The 19,252-nt window shown below is 53.6% G+C and overlaps 1 protein-coding gene across 3 annotated transcripts; it reads right to left on the minus strand.

The window, feature by feature from the left end:
• Positions 1 to 2,134: 2,134 nt before the first annotated feature.
• Positions 2,135 to 14,375, minus strand: MYBPH (myosin binding protein H). 3 transcript variants are annotated; one of them, XM_063418198.1, is made up of 11 exons: positions 13,455 to 14,375; positions 13,101 to 13,235; positions 11,133 to 11,300; positions 7,586 to 7,674; positions 6,434 to 6,629; positions 5,970 to 6,109; positions 5,709 to 5,868; positions 4,824 to 4,960; positions 4,227 to 4,413; positions 2,577 to 2,618; positions 2,135 to 2,302 (listed from the first exon to the last, which is right to left on the minus strand). In XM_063418198.1, the coding sequence occupies exons 1-10, from the start codon at positions 13,780 to 13,782 to the stop codon at positions 2,608 to 2,610; spliced, it is 1,551 nt and encodes a 516-aa protein (XP_063274268.1). In that variant the 5' UTR covers positions 13,783 to 14,375; the 3' UTR covers positions 2,135 to 2,302; positions 2,577 to 2,607. The 3 variants fall into 3 exon arrangements, with proteins under 3 accessions (XP_063274268.1, XP_063274267.1, XP_063274266.1); XM_063418197.1 differs by having other exon boundaries at positions 2,135 to 2,328; XM_063418196.1 differs by lacking the exons at positions 2,135 to 2,302; positions 2,577 to 2,618 and having other exon boundaries at positions 2,688 to 4,413.
• Between the last annotated feature and the right edge of the window lie 4,877 nt (positions 14,376 to 19,252).

Here is a 19,252-nt window from a genome sequence, read left to right on the forward strand (position 1 = left end):
AGCTCTGTTTAGCTTGGAGGGATGAGGAGGGCAGCAAGGAAGAGAAGAGAAGAAAGGCTCAGCCACTCACATTTTGCAGGGGCCTTGATGTATTTCCAGGCTCCTGGCTCAGATCACACTGGGAAAATGGGAGCAGAGAAGACAAACAATGACAAGGACAGGGGAAAATCTTTTCCTTAGTCCTTACCACAGTTCAGGGATCCTTAACACCCTCTCAACCTTCCCACAGTGTAGATGGTGCTGTTCTGGTGCTGAGCCCTTGAGAACAGCAATTCCCTATGGACTTCAGCCCACACTCCCCTCCCAGACATCACCAGGTGCCCTGGGGCCAGCGCTGAACCACTGACATGAGGGTGAGGTTTTGGCTCATCCCATATCTGCCCGATGGCCCCTCTGCCCAGTGCAGTGACTCCCATGCCCCCACCTTGCCATGTCCTGTGCCAGCTCTGCCCAGAGCCAGCATCTCCTGGAACGAGCAGAGAGAAGTGCCTCAGGTCTCATGGAGCAGAAATATCAGTGGTGCCTGGGGATGCTGCAACCCCAGGTTAGTGCAGAGAGGATGCCCCAGGCCGAGGCTGTGGTCCCTTGGCACAGCAGCACCTTGCCGTCAGATTAGTGCTGCTGTTTGCCTGGCTCTGACTCCCACTTGCATCTTATTTCCACTGCTTTTCTGGGACTGATGCTTTGGCCTGATCCTTGCTAAGGTGCCCAGGAACCTGGTGACAGGGATGCTCATAAATTAAAGGGCACGTGAACGGTTGCTTCACTAAAAATAACATCCAGTGGATTTTTCCACTCTGTACTCTCCAGACATTTCCCAGAGAGCCCTCACTAAAAGTGGATGTTGTCACCCACCTTAGACCCCTGTGGGGTTACGAACACAGTCTGTGCTCTGTGGGACTGAAATAAGGGCCTGGAAAGGGCACAGTATGCAGCATGACAGAGTCCTGGAGATCAGCTCACAGCCTGCTTCCAGACTCTGTCCCTGAGAGAATCCCACTGGCCAAGGTCACGTGCTCAGGTGCCAGGGACACCAATGGGGACAGGACACCCCAGCAGTGTCCAGGGCTAGGTGTGAGCATGCCAGGGAAAACAAGCTCTCCACTTGCCAGCTGAGAGTGCAGCCTCCACTCTGGCATTACCACCAGTACCAGCCACCTTGAAAATCCATCCTGACCAGCAGTGGGATAAAATTAATCCAACAATGCCCTCTGATGGTGGAAACAATCCTCGTGTGGACAGTGCTGCACCAGTGCTGAGCCCCTGGGAACAGCAACACTCCCTGGACTTCATCTTGGGCTGAAGGTGCCCGAGGACAGATGGGGACAAAGCAGAGGGGCTTCAAGGGAGATGTGCAGAGAGGGGTCTGATTAATCACAAGCACTGCCCAGCTTTGCTCTCCGTGGCACAAAGAGTGGGATGGGCTCTGATCTGTGGATGCCAGGCTGGATTTGCATCTACACTGGCAATGCCAGGGCCAGCCAGGACACGGGCAGGATGTGGGTCTGGCCCCATGACAGAGCTGCCATGCAGCTGGGAGAGCTCCTACCCTTGTGCCCCCAGACCGAGGGCGAGGCGGTGCTGGTGGAGATTTCACTCCATGCCACTGATCCCAGGTAACCATCTGTTCCATGGCTCCCTCTGGGCTCTGGTAACACCCAGTGCCTGCCCCAAGCTGGCCCAGAGCTCAAGTGATAACTCACCCTGCACATGAGCCACCAGCTCACAGGGACGAGTCCCCTCCTCTGGATGACACATCAACATGTCCTATACCCACCGTGGGGAGGTGACAGCTCCTGCCTGGATCACTGCCTCACTGGCATGGATAAAAAAAACTGTGCATCAATAAAGAAGCATTAAGATGCTGCAGCACTGATGTGGCATTTCTTTTTCTCCAGCCAGAATCATTCCCCTGCACCAGAAGGAAATCTTTCCTCATTCTCTTTCACCTTGTTGGACTCCTTCTGGTTCAGTAATCTCTATATGTGTTCCATAAACAAGCTCAGAACCCATCTCCTCCATCCTTGGTTGGCTGGGATCCTCTGCAACCCCACAGCAGCCCTGGCATCTCTCCACATGCCCCCACCCAAGCCAACCCCACAATAAGCAGGACAGAGGGGTTTGGTGGCTTTGGTAGCTGGGTTTGTTTTATTGTCACAGCTAATGACAGGTTCAGAGGGCCGTGCCATGGCAGGCTGAGGTGAAGCCCCCAAGGCACTGCCAGGGAGGGTCAGCCCAGCAGAGACCATGGCCAGGGGCATCAGCACCTGCCCTGCCACTGCCTGGCACCTGCAGGATCCACCTGGGAAAAGGAACAAGATCCTCGTCCTGCAAGGGCACCAAGAGAGCCACAGCTCTAATGCAAGACAAACTCAGCCAAATGTACAGCCCTCCCTTCACCTCACCAAGGGACAGATATCCCTCAGGTTCATCATCCCACCCCATCTCCAGCCAAGGAAGACCTGAGCTGGGACTCCATCAGCAGGTGACAAGGGCTAATGCAGGACACTCAGCCCACTCCAGCCCCCTGAAGTGATCCACCTCCCCTCCATCCTGGTGCCCCAGCCCAGACCTACCTTGCTCTTTGTCTTGTCCTCCGACCTGTCCTCACTTGGGCACTGCAGGAGAGCACAGGAGACAAAAATCCCCTGAACTCCCCTTGTCTTACTCCCCTTTTGACTCCCGAAAGTGCCTGTGTGCTCACCCCAATGTGCACCTGCACATCCTAACCCTGCACACCCCAGCCCTGCACACGCCTGCTCCAAGCAATCCCACACACCACCGTCACTGCATGTTCCTGGACAGTGTCCCCTGAGACCCCAGCCTGGGTGACTGCCAGGTGCTCTGTGTCCCCAGTACATGCTCAGCTCATCCTACTCGGCCAACTGGGCTGATCCCCCAGTGTGGGCAGTAGGGGAAGGGGGAGATTCTGCCCCTGTGCCCCACTAAGTTGAGACCCCACCTGCAGAGCTGCCTCCAGCCCTGGGGTTCCAGCACAGGAAGGACGTGGAGCTGCTGGAGCAAGTCCAGAGGAGGCCTGGAGCACATCTGCTCTGGAGCCAGGCTGGGAGAACTGGGGGTGTCCAGCCTAGAGAAGTGAAGGCTCTGGGGGAGATCTTAGAGGCCCTGCCAGTGCCTAAAGGGGCTCCAGGAGAGCGCCTTGGACAAGGGTCTGGAGTGACAAGACAAGGGGAATGGCTTCCCACTGCCAGAGGGCAGAGTTAGATGGGATATAGGGAAGGAATTCTTTCCTGTGAGGGTGATGAGGCCCTCAGAGGGGCCTCAGAGAAGTTGTGGCTGCTCCATCCCTGGCAGTGTCCAAGGCCAGGTTGGATGGTGCTTGGAGCAACCTGGGATGGTGGAAGGTGTCCCTGCCCATGGTAGGGGGTAGGAATGGGTGAGCTTTAAGGTCCGTTCCCACTCAGACCATTGATCTGTGACTCCACAGAGCCCCTGCAGAGCTGCACTGAGGGGCCGTGGGGCCACAGGACCAGGGCCATCTGGGTCAGCACTCCTGCAGGGTCCAGCAGCAGCTCCCACAGAGCTGAGCACTGACCCTGTGCCAACACCCTGTGCCACACAAACAGCCCTGGAGCTTCCACAGGGCCTGGGGTGCTGCGTTGCCAGATTGGAACCCTGCCTGCATGGGAAGTGGAGCAGCATATGTCTGGGGGCAAGAGTGTGCTCAGAAGACACAGAAAGGGAAAAAGAAGTGTTTAAGGACTCGTGGCCAGCACAGGAACACGCAGACAGTGCGCGGGCATTGATCCTCCCATGGGCCAAGGAGGGGCTGTGGGGAGCAATACGAGGCAAGTCTGTTCTGGATGCTCTGCTGAGGGAAATGGGAGTGGGAAGTGTGGGCAGGATCCCAAAACATAAATCAGAGCAGCCCAGGTGTAGGGGAGGAAGTTCACACACTCCCCCCACACTTGGGACAAGAGCGGGGACAGCCAGTGCTGGGCCAGGCCTCCAGCAGCTCCTCTGGCTCTGCCATTTCTGTTTCCTCCCCATTTTTTCTCCATAAATAAGGAATGGTGATTTCAAGCTGCTTCAAGACCATAAACCCAAGAAGCCCAAAAGTGCAGCTCCACAGGACTGCCCAGTGTCCTCAGACTCCCTCACAACCAGGATCAACAAAAACAGGGACAAACCACAGGACTGGGAAAGTGAGACCTGGAAAAGGCAGACAAGGGCTCCTGCTCCTCCTTCCCCTCAGCCAATCTCACCTTTCACATCCAGTCTGCAGTCTACTGAGGCTTCCCCCAGGGGATTCACCGCCTTGCAGGTGTAGACACCCCCATCGAAAGGGCCAGGCTTGCGAATTTCCAGGGAGCACACACCCTGATCAATCAGTGCTATGTATTTGGGATCTTCCCGGATCTCCATCTGATTTTTCAACCAGATGATTTTGGGCTGAAAGTTTAAAGCAGGGAGAGAAATGAGGAATCTAACTGGCCCCAAAATGCAGCCACCTCTCTCTGCCTTTGCCTTGGCCCTGTCTGAAGCTTGTGGTCATGGTGGGATTCACAGTCAGAAGTATTTTGAAGATCCAAATCTCCCACTAATGAGCTCTAACCACTGTTCCACCCTTCCTTCCCCAGCATAGGGGAAACAGGACATGGCTTGATTTAAGTCTCCCATCTCCATGAAGAAACACCCCAAACGTGCCCCAGTTTGACTCAGAGGGCAGCTGCAGCCCCTTAACCTCACCCAACCCTAATCCAACAGCACCAACCAACTCCCAGAGACCTCCAGACACCTTGCAAAAAACCCCCCTGGTGTCTCCAGGCCAAGGCTATGCTGTCCGTGGAGGAGCCGCCGACCTGGGGGAAGCCGCGGACAGAGCAGAAGAGGTGAGTGCTGTAGCCCCGTGTGGTCGTTCGGTCTGTCAGGGGCTGCGTGAACTTTGGAGGTTCCATCATGTCCCGCTGGGGGATCTTCTCTGGCTGGTAAGTGGTTTCTGAGGAAATAATTAATTCTAGCTGAGGCAGACCTGAGGCTTCTAGGCTGACCAATACAGGAATTCAGTACAAGGTACCCAAAACCAGTTCTGTCCCCTCTTGTAAGAAGCCAAATGTCACCTGGCCCAACCCAAGGACTGGCCCTCAGCTCAGAGAAGCCCTGTTTCCTCATCCAACCATGACATGGTAGTGCCCAGGCCCTGCAAGGAACACAGGGGATGCCAATCCCCAAACCCACTGTGACACATCCTGTGTGCAGCAGGTCAGACACAGCCCAGGCATGCTCTGGATCTCCCACTCCATCCCCTCAGTCCATAGAAATAAGAGTTTGAGGGAAGCTCTGCAGATGGCAGACCCTAGGTCACTGTGTGCTACCAGAGAGCAGGACAGAAATAGATGGAAGGAGAGGAGGGCTGGTTGGAGATTTGGCCCTGAGCTGTGGAGCCAAAGCCAGGGCTCTTCTGACCCTTCCCAGCTCCTGCTTCCATCTCATCTCAGGGATGTCCATGCCTTGGTTCCTCTCAGGGGGCTGAGCACGACACAAGCTTCCCCAAAGGAGAAATGAGGTGCAGAGGGGACCAGTGGATCTCTGGACCTTGGGGTGCTCAGCCTCACTCCTGCTAGTCTTGTCCTGTGGACCAGCCCAGCAGCATCAGCACAACTCCAAGGCAGTCCCACTGGCCCACTGGTCAGGACCACTCTTGGCTATCACCCTCCCCAGCCCCTCAGCCAGGGACATGTCCCCACTTGTCTTCTCGATGTAGGCCACCCCAGAGGCCACGGCAGCACTGTCACTGAGCCCGCAGATGTTCTCAGAGAACACTCGGAAGGAATAGGTGTTGCCAATTATGAGGTCGGAGATGGTGCAGCTGGTGCGGGTGCAGCGCTCCAGCACCGTGAACCATTTCTGGAAGGAAAAAAGGAGGAAAATGAGAGCAGTGAGGAAAGATGGGCTGTGACAAGGATAGAGAAGGTGTAGGGTGAGGCAGCGGGAGTGCCCAGGCTCACCCCACTCTTCTTGTCTGACTTCTGCACCCTGTAGCCCTTGATCTCAGAGTTCCCATTGTCCGCAGGGGGGGTCCACTCCAGGGCCACATTAAAGCCCCACACATCCACCAGCTTCAGGTTCTGGGGAGGGCCGGGTGGCTCTGCAAACACAAGCGTCCTCAGGGTGACATCCCGCTTTGCTCCACCCACATTCTGTATCCCTTGACCTTGCTTTTAATCTCTTCTCACTCTGGTCAAGTACACAAGGGATGAGAAGCTGCAAGGGGCAAGGCTGGCAGAAACTCTGCATCCCCAACCAGAGATGTTCACATGCGTGATCCTTCTGAGGATCCCACTGGAACAGGGACTCTAGAGTACTTTGCCTTGTTGCTGTCGCATCACATCCCACCCAGAACAAGACCTACCCAACCAAGGAGGAGAAATGAGTCCCGGAGTGATCCTGCAGGGTCCCATCCTCAGCTTACCAACCACCTGGATGTCCAGGGTAGCCTTGTCCTCGGCTCCATTGATCTGCACGGTGAGCTCGTACTTGCCCGAGTCGCCGCGCTGGGCCTGGCGGATGTAGAAGATGGTGTCCCGAGCTGTGTTTCGGATGTTGATGCGGTTGGTGTCCAGGGGCTGCCCTCCCTTGGTCCAGCTCACCTCGGGCTGCGGCTTTCCCTGGAGCAACAGGCAGGTCAGGAGCTGCTTGGGCACATGGTCCCAGCAGGTCCTTCTGGGAGGGGTGGGTGACAGAGCCACCCCGCTGTGTCCAGGCAGCAACAGCCCGTGTGCCACCTCTCCCATCCAGCAGCCCTCAGGAAAGAAGCTATGGCTGATTCCTCTCAGACTCACTAATGGGAAGCCATCAGGCTCCAGGGGTGAGCCTGGAACATGCTGGCTCCAGAGGGTCCTCATGGAGCAAGCCCAGCTTTACTTGCCAGGGCAGAGCTGTGCTCTCACAGCCTGGGCACTGAGCCCAGGGTTCAAGCTTAGCACCAGAGCTTGAACTCAGCATACAGGGAAAATTCATGTCTGCAGCATGGCCAGCACAGAGTCCAAACTGTCTGTGAGACAGAGCATGGATAAGGCCCTCAGCTCAGGGGCCTCTCACTCTCTCTTCTTGGCCAACATGTTTCAGAGCCAGCTGCCATGGTGGAGATGCTCTGATGTCCCAGACAGGATGAGAGAGATAGCTGAGGAGACAACCTCCAGCCTAGCCCACCAGTGTCAGCATTACTCCACCATCACACAGCACTGGGGCTGCCTGTCTCCAAAGGCAGCTGGTCCCCTCTAGGGATCCCTGTGCTGTGCTGTGGTGTCACAGAGGATGTGACCAGATCCTGGCCCAGAGCACAAGCTGAACTGGACTTATTGGCTGAGATAGGAGCAACAGCCAGCCCATGTCCTGATGTGTTTGTGGTAGTTCCACTGCAGCATCATCAACAAAGATGTAGCAGGGGAAAAATGGGATCTGGGCAGGAAAAGGAGAGAGATTCCCATCCCATCAGCCACCCTTGGCCCATAAGACACAGGGACCCAGCCAAGCCAGAGCACAGTTGGACCCCTAAGCTAACCTGAAGGAGTTAACCTGGAGTTTAATGTCCAGCAGATTAAAGCCCAAATCACCCACCTACCTGAAAGGGAATCATGATGTTCACAGCATCCCCCACACGCCTGATGTAAGTCTCCCGCAAGTGCCGAGGCATGCGGATCTTCGGGAGCTCTGGGTACCAGGAATTCACATTGTGAGACAAGGAACTCCCATTCCTCAGTTGGCTGACCCTCCTCATATACTCCCCTGCTTGGCCACCAAATCCACCCCAGAAAATCCACCCCAACACGGCCACCTTCTCCCTGTCATCTCCTGGACAATGTTGCTCCCCTGCAGGGCTGTGCTAGCTGTCCTGCTGCCTGTACCCCAGAGTGGTATCCACCCCTGAGATTCCAAGTCACCAACCCAAGGGCAGCATTCTGATGGATCATTCATCTCCCTTCACTGCAACCAGGCTGTGGAGACAACCTGGCCTCAACCCCAAGAGCCATAGCACAACCTCCATGGTAACAAGGCAGGGAACAGCATCTCCCAGCTGGGAAATATTTCTCCCCCTGACTTTCCAGAGGCACACAGCCCAACTTCCAGCAAGGACAAGGCTCAACCTCCACCTTCCCTGTGCAGTCCAGGCCACTGAGACACCAAGGAGGTGCCTTGTCATACCAACGCTGTGGAAGCCTCAGGCTCATGACAAAGGCAAATATCCCCAAGGAAACATAACAAAGACACGCAAAAACCCCACTGGAGAACGCTCATGGAGCATGTTCCCTTCCCAAGGTGGAATAGAAGCCATAAAACTCTGCTGGCTCTGTGATGCCCAGGGATCCCTCTGGAGCCCGTGATAAAGGATCGAGGAGTCTCTGCCCAGGTTAAATGTGCAGGACCTTAACCCTGGGGAGGGGGCCCGGCCAGAATAAACCAGCCCTGAGCCAAACATCTGTGAGGGCTGGGAGCTCAGGGCCAGGCCCGGCAGCCCCAGTTGGCCCTTCCTGACAGATGAGACGCTCCCTGCTCTGCTCATGCAGTGATTTCTGCAGGGATCCATCCTCCAGTGCTGCCGCTTGGGTTCATCAGTCTCAGCAGGGCAGGGAAACCTGAGCTCTGGGGAGGAGGAGGAATGGTAATTTATGGGTGTTCTCCCCAGCTCCCCGTGCTGTGCTCAGAGGGACGGGGCTGGCCAGTGCCGATGGCCCCGGTGACAAAGTGGGGGTAAGGCCTTTTCCTGCTCTTGTTCCCAGCAAAATGTGAGTCCCGTACTGATCCTTCATCTGGTTCCTCCTTGTCTCTCTCCACCTCCCAAGCCCACTCACCCCACCTGTTGTTAAGCTCCAGGCTGTCCAATTGCTGCTATTTAAAATCCCCTGGGGTGCTAAAAATGAACTGGTGAGATGTACAAAATGCAGGCCTAGAGAAAATGTGAAGGCCAGGAGAGGAAAAAAAGAAAAGAAAAGAAAAGAAAAGAAAAGAAAAGAAAAGAAAAGAAAAGAAAAGAAAAGAAAAGAAAAGAAAAGAAAAGAAAAGAAAAGAAAAGAAAAGAAAAGAAAAGAAAAGAAAAGAAAAGAAAAGAAAAGAAAAGAAAAGAAAAGAAAAGAAAAGAAAAGAAAAGAAAAGAAAAGAAAAGAAAAGAAAAGAAAAGAAAAGAAAAGAAAAGAAAAGAAAAGAAAAGAAAAGAAAAGAAAAGAAAAGAAAAGAAAAAAGAAAAGAGAAGGGAAGGGAAGGGAAGGGAAGGGAAGGGAAGGGAAGGGAAGGGAAGGGAAGGGAAGGGAAGGGAAGGGAAGGGAAGGGAAGGGAAGGGAAGGGAAGGGAAGGGAAGGGAAGGGAAGGGAAGGGAAGGGAAGGGAAGGGAAGGGAAGGGAAGGGAAGGGAAGGGAAGGGAAGGGAAGGGAAGGGAAGGGAAGGGAAGGGAAGGGAAGGGAAGGGAAGGGAAGGGAAGGGAAGGGAAGGGAAGGGAAGGGAAGGGAAGGGAAGGGAAGGGAAGGGAAGGGAAGGGAAGGGAAGGGAAGGGAAGGGAAGGGAAGGGAAGACCCAGTAGATCAAGTTGTGTGTGGGTCTCTCAGTTCTTTGGGTTTTACACCTGTACATGTGCCTGGGACAAAGCTCAGGCAGCAGGGACAAAGCTCAGGCAGCAGGGACAGGATGTGGAAAGCATGAGCTGTGCATTTGGCATCTCATGCCAGTCCCTCACACCCCAGTTTTCCCAGTTATATGAGGTTTGGTGGGATGGTTTTGAGGTCAGATGTGAACAGGCACAGCCACCACCCCTCAGCCACATTCACCTCCTCTGAGCACACTGAGAAGATGGACACTGCAAGACTTTTTCCACAGGCTGATAGCCTTCTCCAAGCCTTTTCCTATGAAAAGCTGGTGGTTCCTGGAATAACTTTTTTAGTATTACTATTTTTAAGCAGCTGAAAAATCTGATGTGTTGAATAACAAGAAAACTTGAGCATTAATAATTCCTTCTAGAGGGAAAATGAGTCTCTTTGCTGTTTGCTGAGTGCAAACTGGCCCTGCCCTCCTGCATCAGCCTCTGCTCATTGGCAGCACCCAGAGAGGAATGTGAGTCTTGCTAAGCATGGGAGCAACTCATTCATTAGCGAGTTCAGCATGATTAAAGTTCCCATGCTCCAGACAACCAGCTCTTGACTTCCCTGAGCTAAATAAACAAAGCTGTCCAATGTGTGCTGTGGCATATTTGGCATGTGACATGGCCAAGGGGAAGAGACGTGCTCAGGGAGTGGTGGATTCTGAGCTCTTACCATGAAATGGGTAAATGTGGTCCTGCCTTTTGAGTCCTTCAGAGTCCAGAGCATCCCTCTGGCTGCCCTGGATGGTCCGGGACCCTGGCAGAGGGGTCTGGGACTCCAACAGGGGGGGTTGGGACTGTGGCAGGGGGGTCTGAGACCCTGGCACAGGGCCCAGAGTGACAATGTCTTTGATCTCAGCCCCTGGGAAAAATTACCAGCTTTGCATGAAGAACTACAGAACCCAGGAGTTTGATGTAAATAGTAGTTAGGTCATCACTGGGTGCAAATGGGGAAGGCAAGATGGAGGAATCAGGGTGTGGCCCTGTCCTTCTTCCTTCTTGTCTTTGTCCTCCATCTTCTGCTGTGGCGGGTCTCAAGGGATTGGTTTAGGGCAGAAGTGACATGTCTAGTATAGGTAGTAGGTATTGGTAATTAACTGTAAATAAGAAAGATGTTGTGGACAGTGGGTGGGTCAGAGGAAGGGTACAAAAGGTCCTGTCCTCCCAACCTGGGGGGAGTTACCTCATGCTCTCGCCACAGCAAGGACCTTTACTGGGTACTGAAAGAACTTTGAGATAAGAAACAATAGACAACCTTGAGAAACCTGAGATGGCGAACTCTGGCTCTTTCTTCTGTTTCTGGCATGGGCATTCAAGGAAAAAAGACTCTAACCAATATATCTTGGGAAAACCCACCCAAGAGTCCTTCACCCCCAAAGTTTCAACATCAGCAAGATTGGTGAGGTCAGGAAGCTTCTCCCTCCCAAAGGGAACTGGACACAGTCGCTGAGAATAACATGTGTCAAAGGCCAGATGGGACGCATGAGAGGCTGCTCATGCAGATATTTCACCCAGGAATTGTGCCCTCAGGGGCAGTACTCACGGAGGATCTCCCTGATGAGCACTGGCTGCTCCAGAGTGGCTGGGACGCTGGCTCCGCTGGCACTGACAGCCGTCACCCGCACATGGATCTTGTCCCCAGAGCTGAGGTTTGAGACGGTGTAGCGGGTGGAAAGAAAGGGCTCCTGGTTCACAGCTTTCCAGTCTGAACCTGCAACAGACCCAGCACAGCACTTTGGATGTGCCGTGGACAGACAGATGCACCCTGAGCAGCAGTATCAAGGCCCAGAAAGTAAGACCTAGAGGCAAAGGAACCCTTCCTTGGAAATGTGGAATGGTTTGGGGCACCAGCAGAAAAAGGGACTTCGGAGGGGAGGTTGGCAGCCCCTGCCAAGGAGTATGGGGTATGAAGTGCTGGCAGAAGCTCAGCACTGGAGCACAAGGACATTTGCAAGCAAGAAAAGGCATTGGGCCAGTGAACACATCCCTGCTGACCAGGTGCATTTCTGAAAGGAAAGATCCTTGGAGGTCACTGCCAGCCACTCTGCTCTTCTCACTGCCACAGGACAACACTGGGGCTCACCATGGCCTCCACAAACCCCTCCACACTGAGCAAGGTTTACTCAAGACCTGCCCCTGGCCCAATGGACCTCTTCAAGTGCTCTTCCTGCTTGTAAGCGACATCTGAAACTCAACCCAGAGCCCAGCCCTCCCCCAGCCCCAGCTAATATGGCCTTGCAATGTGCCAAACCTCTCAAGATGTTTCTCACTTAGAAAATAAACTGCCCCAGTCCCCCAAGGACTGGGTATCCCAGGTGGGCAATGAGAGGGACCCACATATACCAGGGTGTGCCAAGCCCCCATGTGCTCGGGTTTTCTTGTTGATGCTATTGGAGCAGCCAAGTCTCACCAGATCCTCTTTCCCTTCACCACTGGTATTGCTCAAATCAGCCCTCGCTCAAATCTCACCATATTTTAGCCAACCAGAGTCTTGTACCAGCCCAAATACACCAGTCCCATGGCCCCTGGGTGATCACAGAGGGACTGGAGTTCTCCTGTCCTCCAGCAGACCCAAAGCAAGCCAGGAGAACATCCAGACTGGGTCCTTTGGGTGGCTGTCAGATAGATCACTCCAGGAATGGCTGCATCTTTCCTTGTCCCATGCAAGGGCTTCCTCACACATCCCACCCAGTTGTGGTAACCTCTCCACCCCCAGCCCCATGATGGAAGCCTCCCACAGCCAAGAATGTGTCCATTGTGTGTGCCACAACCTAAACAGCTGAGGATCAAGTTCCCTGAGGTCCATGGGCCACCTGGGTCTCCCAAACCACTCCAGCTCAGCTTCGCCTTGCAGATCCCCCCAGCCACACAGACCCTTCACTCTCACCCCAAAGCCCAGGAGGGCTTCAAGAGAGTGCCCAAAACTCAAATCTTATCCACCCACCCAATTCCACCACCCAGCAATACAACTGGAGAATCATGGACAATTTCTGGACAATTGCTGCCACCTCCCAGCCTACTGCCATCCATCACAGCCACCCTCCTTCCAGACATAATCAAGTCTGCTGATACATGGCCAGGACCCTTTCCTTCCTTAATCTCTCATTTTATCGCCATTCCTTCCATGCTTCATTTTGGGCAAACACGAGAGGATTGAATTTTCCCTCCTGTTTTCTCGGATTACCATCCCAGCCCTGGGTCTCTGCAGATCTGGAGTTCATCAGACACCATCCCCAGAGGGTGTTTTGGTCTCTGCTCCACACTAGAGCTGGACATGGCAGTGACTCTAAACCTGCTCAAAGCACCTGCTAAAGACATCACTACTGTCTGAAGCCAATGGCTTCCCTGTTCCCTCATGGAAAGGAAATAACCATTCAAAATGGATCCATTTGGGCAAAGAAAGGGAATTGTTGCTGGGGGAAATGCTCTTCTGGATTGCACCCAGATCCATCCCATCCCACAACCATGCACCATCTCTCCATGCTCATGAGGCAGGAAAGACCAAACCTACTTCCATCTTTGCAGATCTCCACCACATATCCATCCAGGCCTGCCCGGCCCATCTGCTCTGGGGCTTTCCAGGTCAGTGTGAATGAGTTTTCAGTCACTTCTTCCACGGCCAAGGACAAGGGGCAGCTGGGCGGCTCTGTAACAAACCCACAGTGGTGAGGGCGGAGCTCGAGTACTGGGGCTCTTGGAGGGCAATCATTCAACCTCCAGGTCTGTCTTCAGTCCACCTAATCCCTAGCCCTATCCCACTGCAAAAATATCCTTGATGACTTCATCCCCCTGTTCCTTTTCCCCAGCACATGCCCCCTGCAAGTCTTGCTTATGTCCCCTCAACACTCCAGTGTTCCCCACTCACCTTCCTTTGGTTTCTCCGGTTCAGGTTCAGGGGCTGGGGCTGCTGGTTCAGCTGGGGGAGTTGGGGAACCTTCTGCAGGCACTGGAGTGGCTTCTGTTCCAGCTTCCATGGGGGTGGGAGCAGGTTCATCTGTGGGGACTGGGGGCTGCTCCAGGGGATGCTCAGGGGCTGGGGGCTCTTCAGTAGCTGAGGCTGTAGCTGGGGCTGCTTCTTCCTTTGGGGCTGCTTCTTCCTTCGGGGATGTTTCTTCTTTTGGGGCTGGCACTGCCTTTTTCTTGGCCGCTGCCGGAGCCGGTTTTTTGGCTGGAGGCGCAGTTTTGCCGGTCATGGCTGCAAAGCCTAGGGGCTAGGCAAGGGAAGGTCCTGGGGTCTCTGCTCCGGGGTCTCTGCTCTGTTTTGGGGTTGCTGCTCCAGACAAAAGATCTCTCCTCTGGATCTGGGGTCTGGACTCCGAGGCTGGGGTCCTGGCTCAGGACCAGGCGTCTTCACTCTGGACTGATTGTCCCTGCTGCGGGACAGCTTTGCTGGGAGGGGGTAACTAGGTCACTGAGCCAGAACAGGGTATGGGTGACTTTTATAGGCTTTGGCTGGCACTTGTCACCTCCCTGCAAACCAATCTGCCTGCACAGGCGGGACTGCCAGGAATAGCCACCCGGGACCTGCACATTCAGCAGCCACAGCTGCCCCCTCCTATGGGATAGCAGCACATGGGCCCGGCCCCCCCAGCGGCGCCCCTGGGCTCACTCAGCACTGGGTAGGCCAGGGCCAGGTCACCTTTCTTTGGGGACATAGCTCTTGTCCCCAGCACCAGCACCCCTCTGTCTAAGGGCTTTTCCACCTTCACTGTCACCTCCTCAGCCACCCACTGCCTTCTAGTCCCTACAAACTCCCCCTGGACCCCCTCATCCACCTTGCCTTCCTTAGCCCCTGCATTAACACCAGACCCCCCCACCCCAGCCCTCCCTGTTAATTCTGCATTGACTCCCCAACCCACTTGCTCCCCCTCATGTCCTCCCACAGTCCCTGTAACCCCAGACCCCTCTGGTCCCTCTGTCATTCCTCAGCTTCATCCTCAGTCCCACTGGGTTGGAAGAGGTTGGAAGATAATCTCTGGGTTCATCTGGACCAGCCCATATCCCTAACCCACATTTCTGGGGAAGATAAATCACTCACCAGCCCCATGCTGTGTTCTCCAGCCTCTGTTCTGCCCAATCAACCATCCCTGTCCATGGAGACTGGTCACTCCAGAAATTGTGACCAGTCCCCCTACTGTTACACCCGAATTCAGATTCACCCCAAATCCCCCCAGTGACCCAGGAAAGCCCCATTAATCCTATGGGCCATAAACCACTCACCCCCTGCTTGCCCCTGTTCCCTTTCTTGCCTCATGTTGTGCATGAGACACTATTAGAAGTGTCTCTGTATCCCTAACCTTCCTGCAATTTTGGTTGAGAGAGTGTTTTCCCCATTTCCCAGCTAACTCTCTGTCTCCAGGGATGCTGCTATGGAGCATCCAGGAACCCCAGAGGTCAGAGCTAGATGGGATATGGGGGATGAATTCTTCCCTGTGAGGGTGGTGAGGCCCTGGCACAGAGCCGAGAGCAGCTGCGGCTGCCCCATCCCTGGCAGTGTCCAAGGTCATGTTGGACAGGGCTTGGAGCGACCTGGGATAGTGGAAGGTGTCCCTGCCATGGCAGGGGATGGGAGTGGGATGAGCTTTGAGGTCCCTTCCAGCACAAGCCTGGCTCTCCTGGCTTCTGGTCCACAGGCTCACAGTTCTGTGTTCCCCAGGAAACACCTCCAGATGTGGACATCAGGGTCAAGAGGCATCTCTGAGACAGCCAGAGCATGAGGCATGTTCTCTGCCAGGGCCAGATGATCCCTGCTTTGCTAACAATGGGCTGGTTTTCCACACAGGGGGAGTTTTGTTCACCCAGGAGTTAGAGAGAGAGAAGAAAGACCAAAGCCCCATTGGCCAGGCTGATCTTTAAATGTAGGGTGAAACTCCCAAAAAGAGCCTGAGATGTGCACCCTGGCTGGAGCAGCATAACCCTTCTGCTCAAGGAGGGATATTTTTTCTCTCCTGGTTATTTGGCAGCAGAACAAAGCCAGAATACCATGAGATGATGATGTTGGTGCCTCAGGGAGGGTCTGTTTGCCCCAAACAATGTGATAACCCAGATGTTCCTTGATTACTTCCCCAGTGAGGAGGAATATGAGTAATAAAAGTTTGGCCTTACCCAAAATGCCTGCAGTGCCTGAGGGGTGAGGTCCTTGAGGCAGGAGAGAGTGATATGGGGCTCCCAGGCATTTCTGCTCCCTGCATGGACAGGTACTGGCAGTTCCTTTCCTGCCCAGAGCACCTTGGAGTGGCTCGAAATTGCCAAGTCAGTTATGAACCAGAAAATTCCTTGCCACTGCTCTAGCCAGAGAGAGGACAAGTCCTGCTGCCCAGCACAGCAAGGATGGGCTGGAGAGGATCATCCATCCATCCTGCTCCAGCCATCTTTGGCTCCCAAGGGCCACTTGGAGAAGCTCTGGTTTCTCCATACCTTGGCCCACCAGGATTTCATCCTGCCTTGGATGACCTTGGCCCGTCCTTGACTCTTCCATTTGACCCCTCCACATGGGCCATGCCTTGATGACTCTTTCCCTCAGCTCACAAGTGGCCAGTTCTACACTCCCACAAACATCTGCTCAGACATCTTCTCTGTGTCCTTCTCAATCATGATATCTAATCTGAACAAATAACAACTTAATTGCAAAAAAAAAAAAAAAAAAAAAAAATAGGGGGTGGGGGCTTGTTTTGATAAGATGTTAAGAGGAGCAATTTAAAGGGCTCAGAAAGAAAAATAAATCAATGGCAAAACTCCAGGTCATAGGGAAATGAGCACTCAGATTTCTCTCTGATTTCAGTTTGGGGAAGAGCAGCTGAAAATTGAATACTCTCCCAAGGAAAAATAAAAAACATCAATATAAGAATTTCACTTGAAATTCTTTATTTGAAAGAATCTTGGGTCTGTCAACCTGCTCCATGACGTTTGGATGCTTTTGCTCTGTTGACTCAGGGTGTGACTAATAGGTTATGAGAAATGAATCAACGTGGTTCATCACCCACTCTTATCTGGGCCATGTTACTAGAGTTTATTGGTATCTTGTTTATTCACACATTGAGCAAGCACTGGATGAGCAAACCCCAGCAGGGAAATACTGAGGAGCTGCTGCTGTCCATGGCAAAGGCACCATGGGAGGTTGTCCCAGTCCCAGGTCAAAGGGTTTCCCACAGGCTCCAGAGGCAAGAATCAACATTTCCTTACCCACCACAATGGCTTCACTTGAGGATTCACAACGGGGACAGAGAACCTGCTGCCAGGGGGTGATTTCACCACCCAGGACAGGAGTGGACATCAGCCAGGACACCAGCCCCCAGTTTAAGATGAGGGAGCTCAAATTAGTCTGGTGATGGAAATGAAAATCACACAGAGGGGGCTGTTCCTGCAGGCAGCTGGGAAGGTTGAATATTAAAATTTAGTGATAATTTAAATATCAGCACATTTTTGCCTGAAACTGTATTTCAGGTTTTAGTTGATATACAGGTTATCCACGTTCTCCAGTGAGAAAAAAAATCTCTTCCTACAAAAAGCTGGTACTTTTATAAATTGGTTTTGACCCACATTTCCAGCCCACTGAGTCACTGATACATTTCCTTACTTATTTTTCAAGTGAGTATAGGTCTAAAAAAGGGCAGTATCATTTATGCCTGAAAGGATCCTCCTCGTGCCACTGTTATTCCAGCTCCCCCTGATGACGCAGCACAGTGGTCAATCATTTTCTAGCTGTGTTTGTTTGACAGCATCCCATTGCAAAGAGGTGAATTTGTTCCCCCAAAATATCAGGTCAGCCCATCCACCCGGACTCCCAGTTCAGAAAACTAGAGGCCCTGCCAGGTGGAATGGGGGAAGCTTCAGGAATGCCTTCCCCACCATGACAGCTGATGTGTCAGTGTGGGGAGGTGGAGGATGCCTCCAACAGCTGGGGCAAATCCTGGAGGCTTCCAGAGATGAGGGCCATGCCCTAAACAGGGCTCCAGGATTAGACAGAAGGTGGTGAGATTTTCCCACTTGTGCATCATAAAGCAAAGCGGAGAAGCCAAAGGCCGGGAATAAACACAGAGCTCACGTCATTAGGGTGGGAAGGACTCCCTGAAGCTGCCACATCCTCTGTGCTCATCCCCTCTTGTCCCTGTCCCCATTAACATCTCTGGAGATCCTGGTGGGCTCTTTGCACTCCAGCAGGACTATGAAAGCAGCAGGTGGATGTCACACCTGGGCCACTGCAGGCTCTGGGCTTGGTGTCTTCTGGTCCTTGGCACAGCCGTGGGTTTGGCCAGGGCAGAGGACAGAGCACCAGGGGATCAGCATGGATGTCAACAGGGAGAATCACCCACAGCCTGTACCAGGGGACACCCAGGACTCACTGTCCCCACTGCCAACCCCTGTGAGATAAATTCAAAGTCAACAGGACAGAGAAGGGACCATCCCCACCTCCCTTTGGCCACATCCAGCCCTGCACACATTGTGCAGACTGTGAGTCCGTGGGAGACATCACAGAAGGCCAGAAAAATGCCCAAATCCCCTAAATTTCAGCAGAAAGGAGGTGTCCATGCCACTTCACGGGGGCTGTTGCTGATGGTTACTGGAGCTGATTCCTGTGTGGGTCTGTGCCCTTCTTTCAACTGCTGTTCCTGCTCTTACCTTGTTCCCCTTCCAGGGGAGGGGATAACTCAGATCTCCAGAAAACCAGGGAGCTCATCTGGAAAACACAGAGTAGTCAACCACAAATGCCAGCAGAGCATTTAGGTGGGCAGGCTCAGTGCCTTATCTACCACCTCCCATATTCCACATTCCTGCCCCTGGCTCCAGCTCCAGCTCCCAGCAGCATTTCCAGCCTTGCTGTCACTGTGATATTCGCAGAGCACTGAGTCAAGCAGCCGGGGCAGGCAGCAGGTGGGCTGGGACCAGACAAGATTTCCATTTGTCTGTCACACACAAGTGGACACTTACTTCATCCCAAAGCAATGACTGCAGGCAGGGGGTCCAGGCCTGAGCTGGGACATGGCCCCAGTTCCCCTCCCAAAGCCCCCCAGGAAAGGGCCTGTTCAGGTGTCACCCTGAGACAGGAATTTTAAGCAAGTATTGCTTTAAAATATCCTTGTCTGGTCTAGAGAACACAGCCAGGTAATAAAGAAACATTAATAGGAGCATCTCTGAAGTGCTGAGGAGCATCTCTGACCTGGTGGACATCCCTTGGTGGGCACCAATACAGGGTTCTCACAGCCACAGGCTCCAGAGCTGTCCCTGTCACTGAGTGCAGCCCAGCTCACCCAAGCAGCACTCAGCAGCACCAGATTGATTCACTGACTCTCCAGTAACCCTTTCTTCAGGGAAAGAGTTGTCCAGCCCTGCCACTGCTCAGGATAGTGGTAGAGTCCCTAGCCCTGGAAGGATTTAAAAGCCATGTGGATGTGTCAGCTGAGGACATCAGTTAGTGGTGGCCTTGGCAATGCTGGGTTAAAGGTTGGACTCGATGATCTTAAGGGTCTTTTCCAACCTAACTGATTGTCTGATTCCATGATCGATCAGGGTTCACCCACCTCCAGGTCCCCCAATATCAGCTCATGGAGCATCAGGGTAGGTGCTCAGACCTGCTCTCTCCCTGCTGGGATCAGGAGCTGCCAGATGCAGGCAGGGGGCACAAATATCCAGAACCAACTTTTGGACTGTTGTTTTGCAGTTGTA

The sequence above is a fragment of the Prinia subflava genome, chromosome 23 (genome assembly GCF_021018805.1).
Source record: "Prinia subflava isolate CZ2003 ecotype Zambia chromosome 23, Cam_Psub_1.2, whole genome shotgun sequence".
In the NCBI taxonomy this organism is placed as follows: Eukaryota; Metazoa; Chordata; class Aves; order Passeriformes; family Cisticolidae; genus Prinia; species Prinia subflava.

Excerpts from the sequence above, each read along its gene's own strand:
- MYBPH (XM_063418196.1), bottom strand. The coding sequence starts at position 13,782 with ATGACCGGCAAAACTGCGCCTCCAGCCAAAAAACCGGCTCCGGCAGCG. Across the intron at positions 13,236-13,454 it reads ACCGGAGAAACCAAAGGAAG|AGCCGCCCAGCTGCCCCTTG; the intron begins GTGAGTGGGGAA and ends GGTTTGTTACAG. Across the intron at positions 7,675-11,132 it reads GCTCATCAGGGAGATCCTCC|AGCTCCCGAAGATCCGCATG; the intron begins GTGAGTACTGCC and ends CCTGGTACCCAG.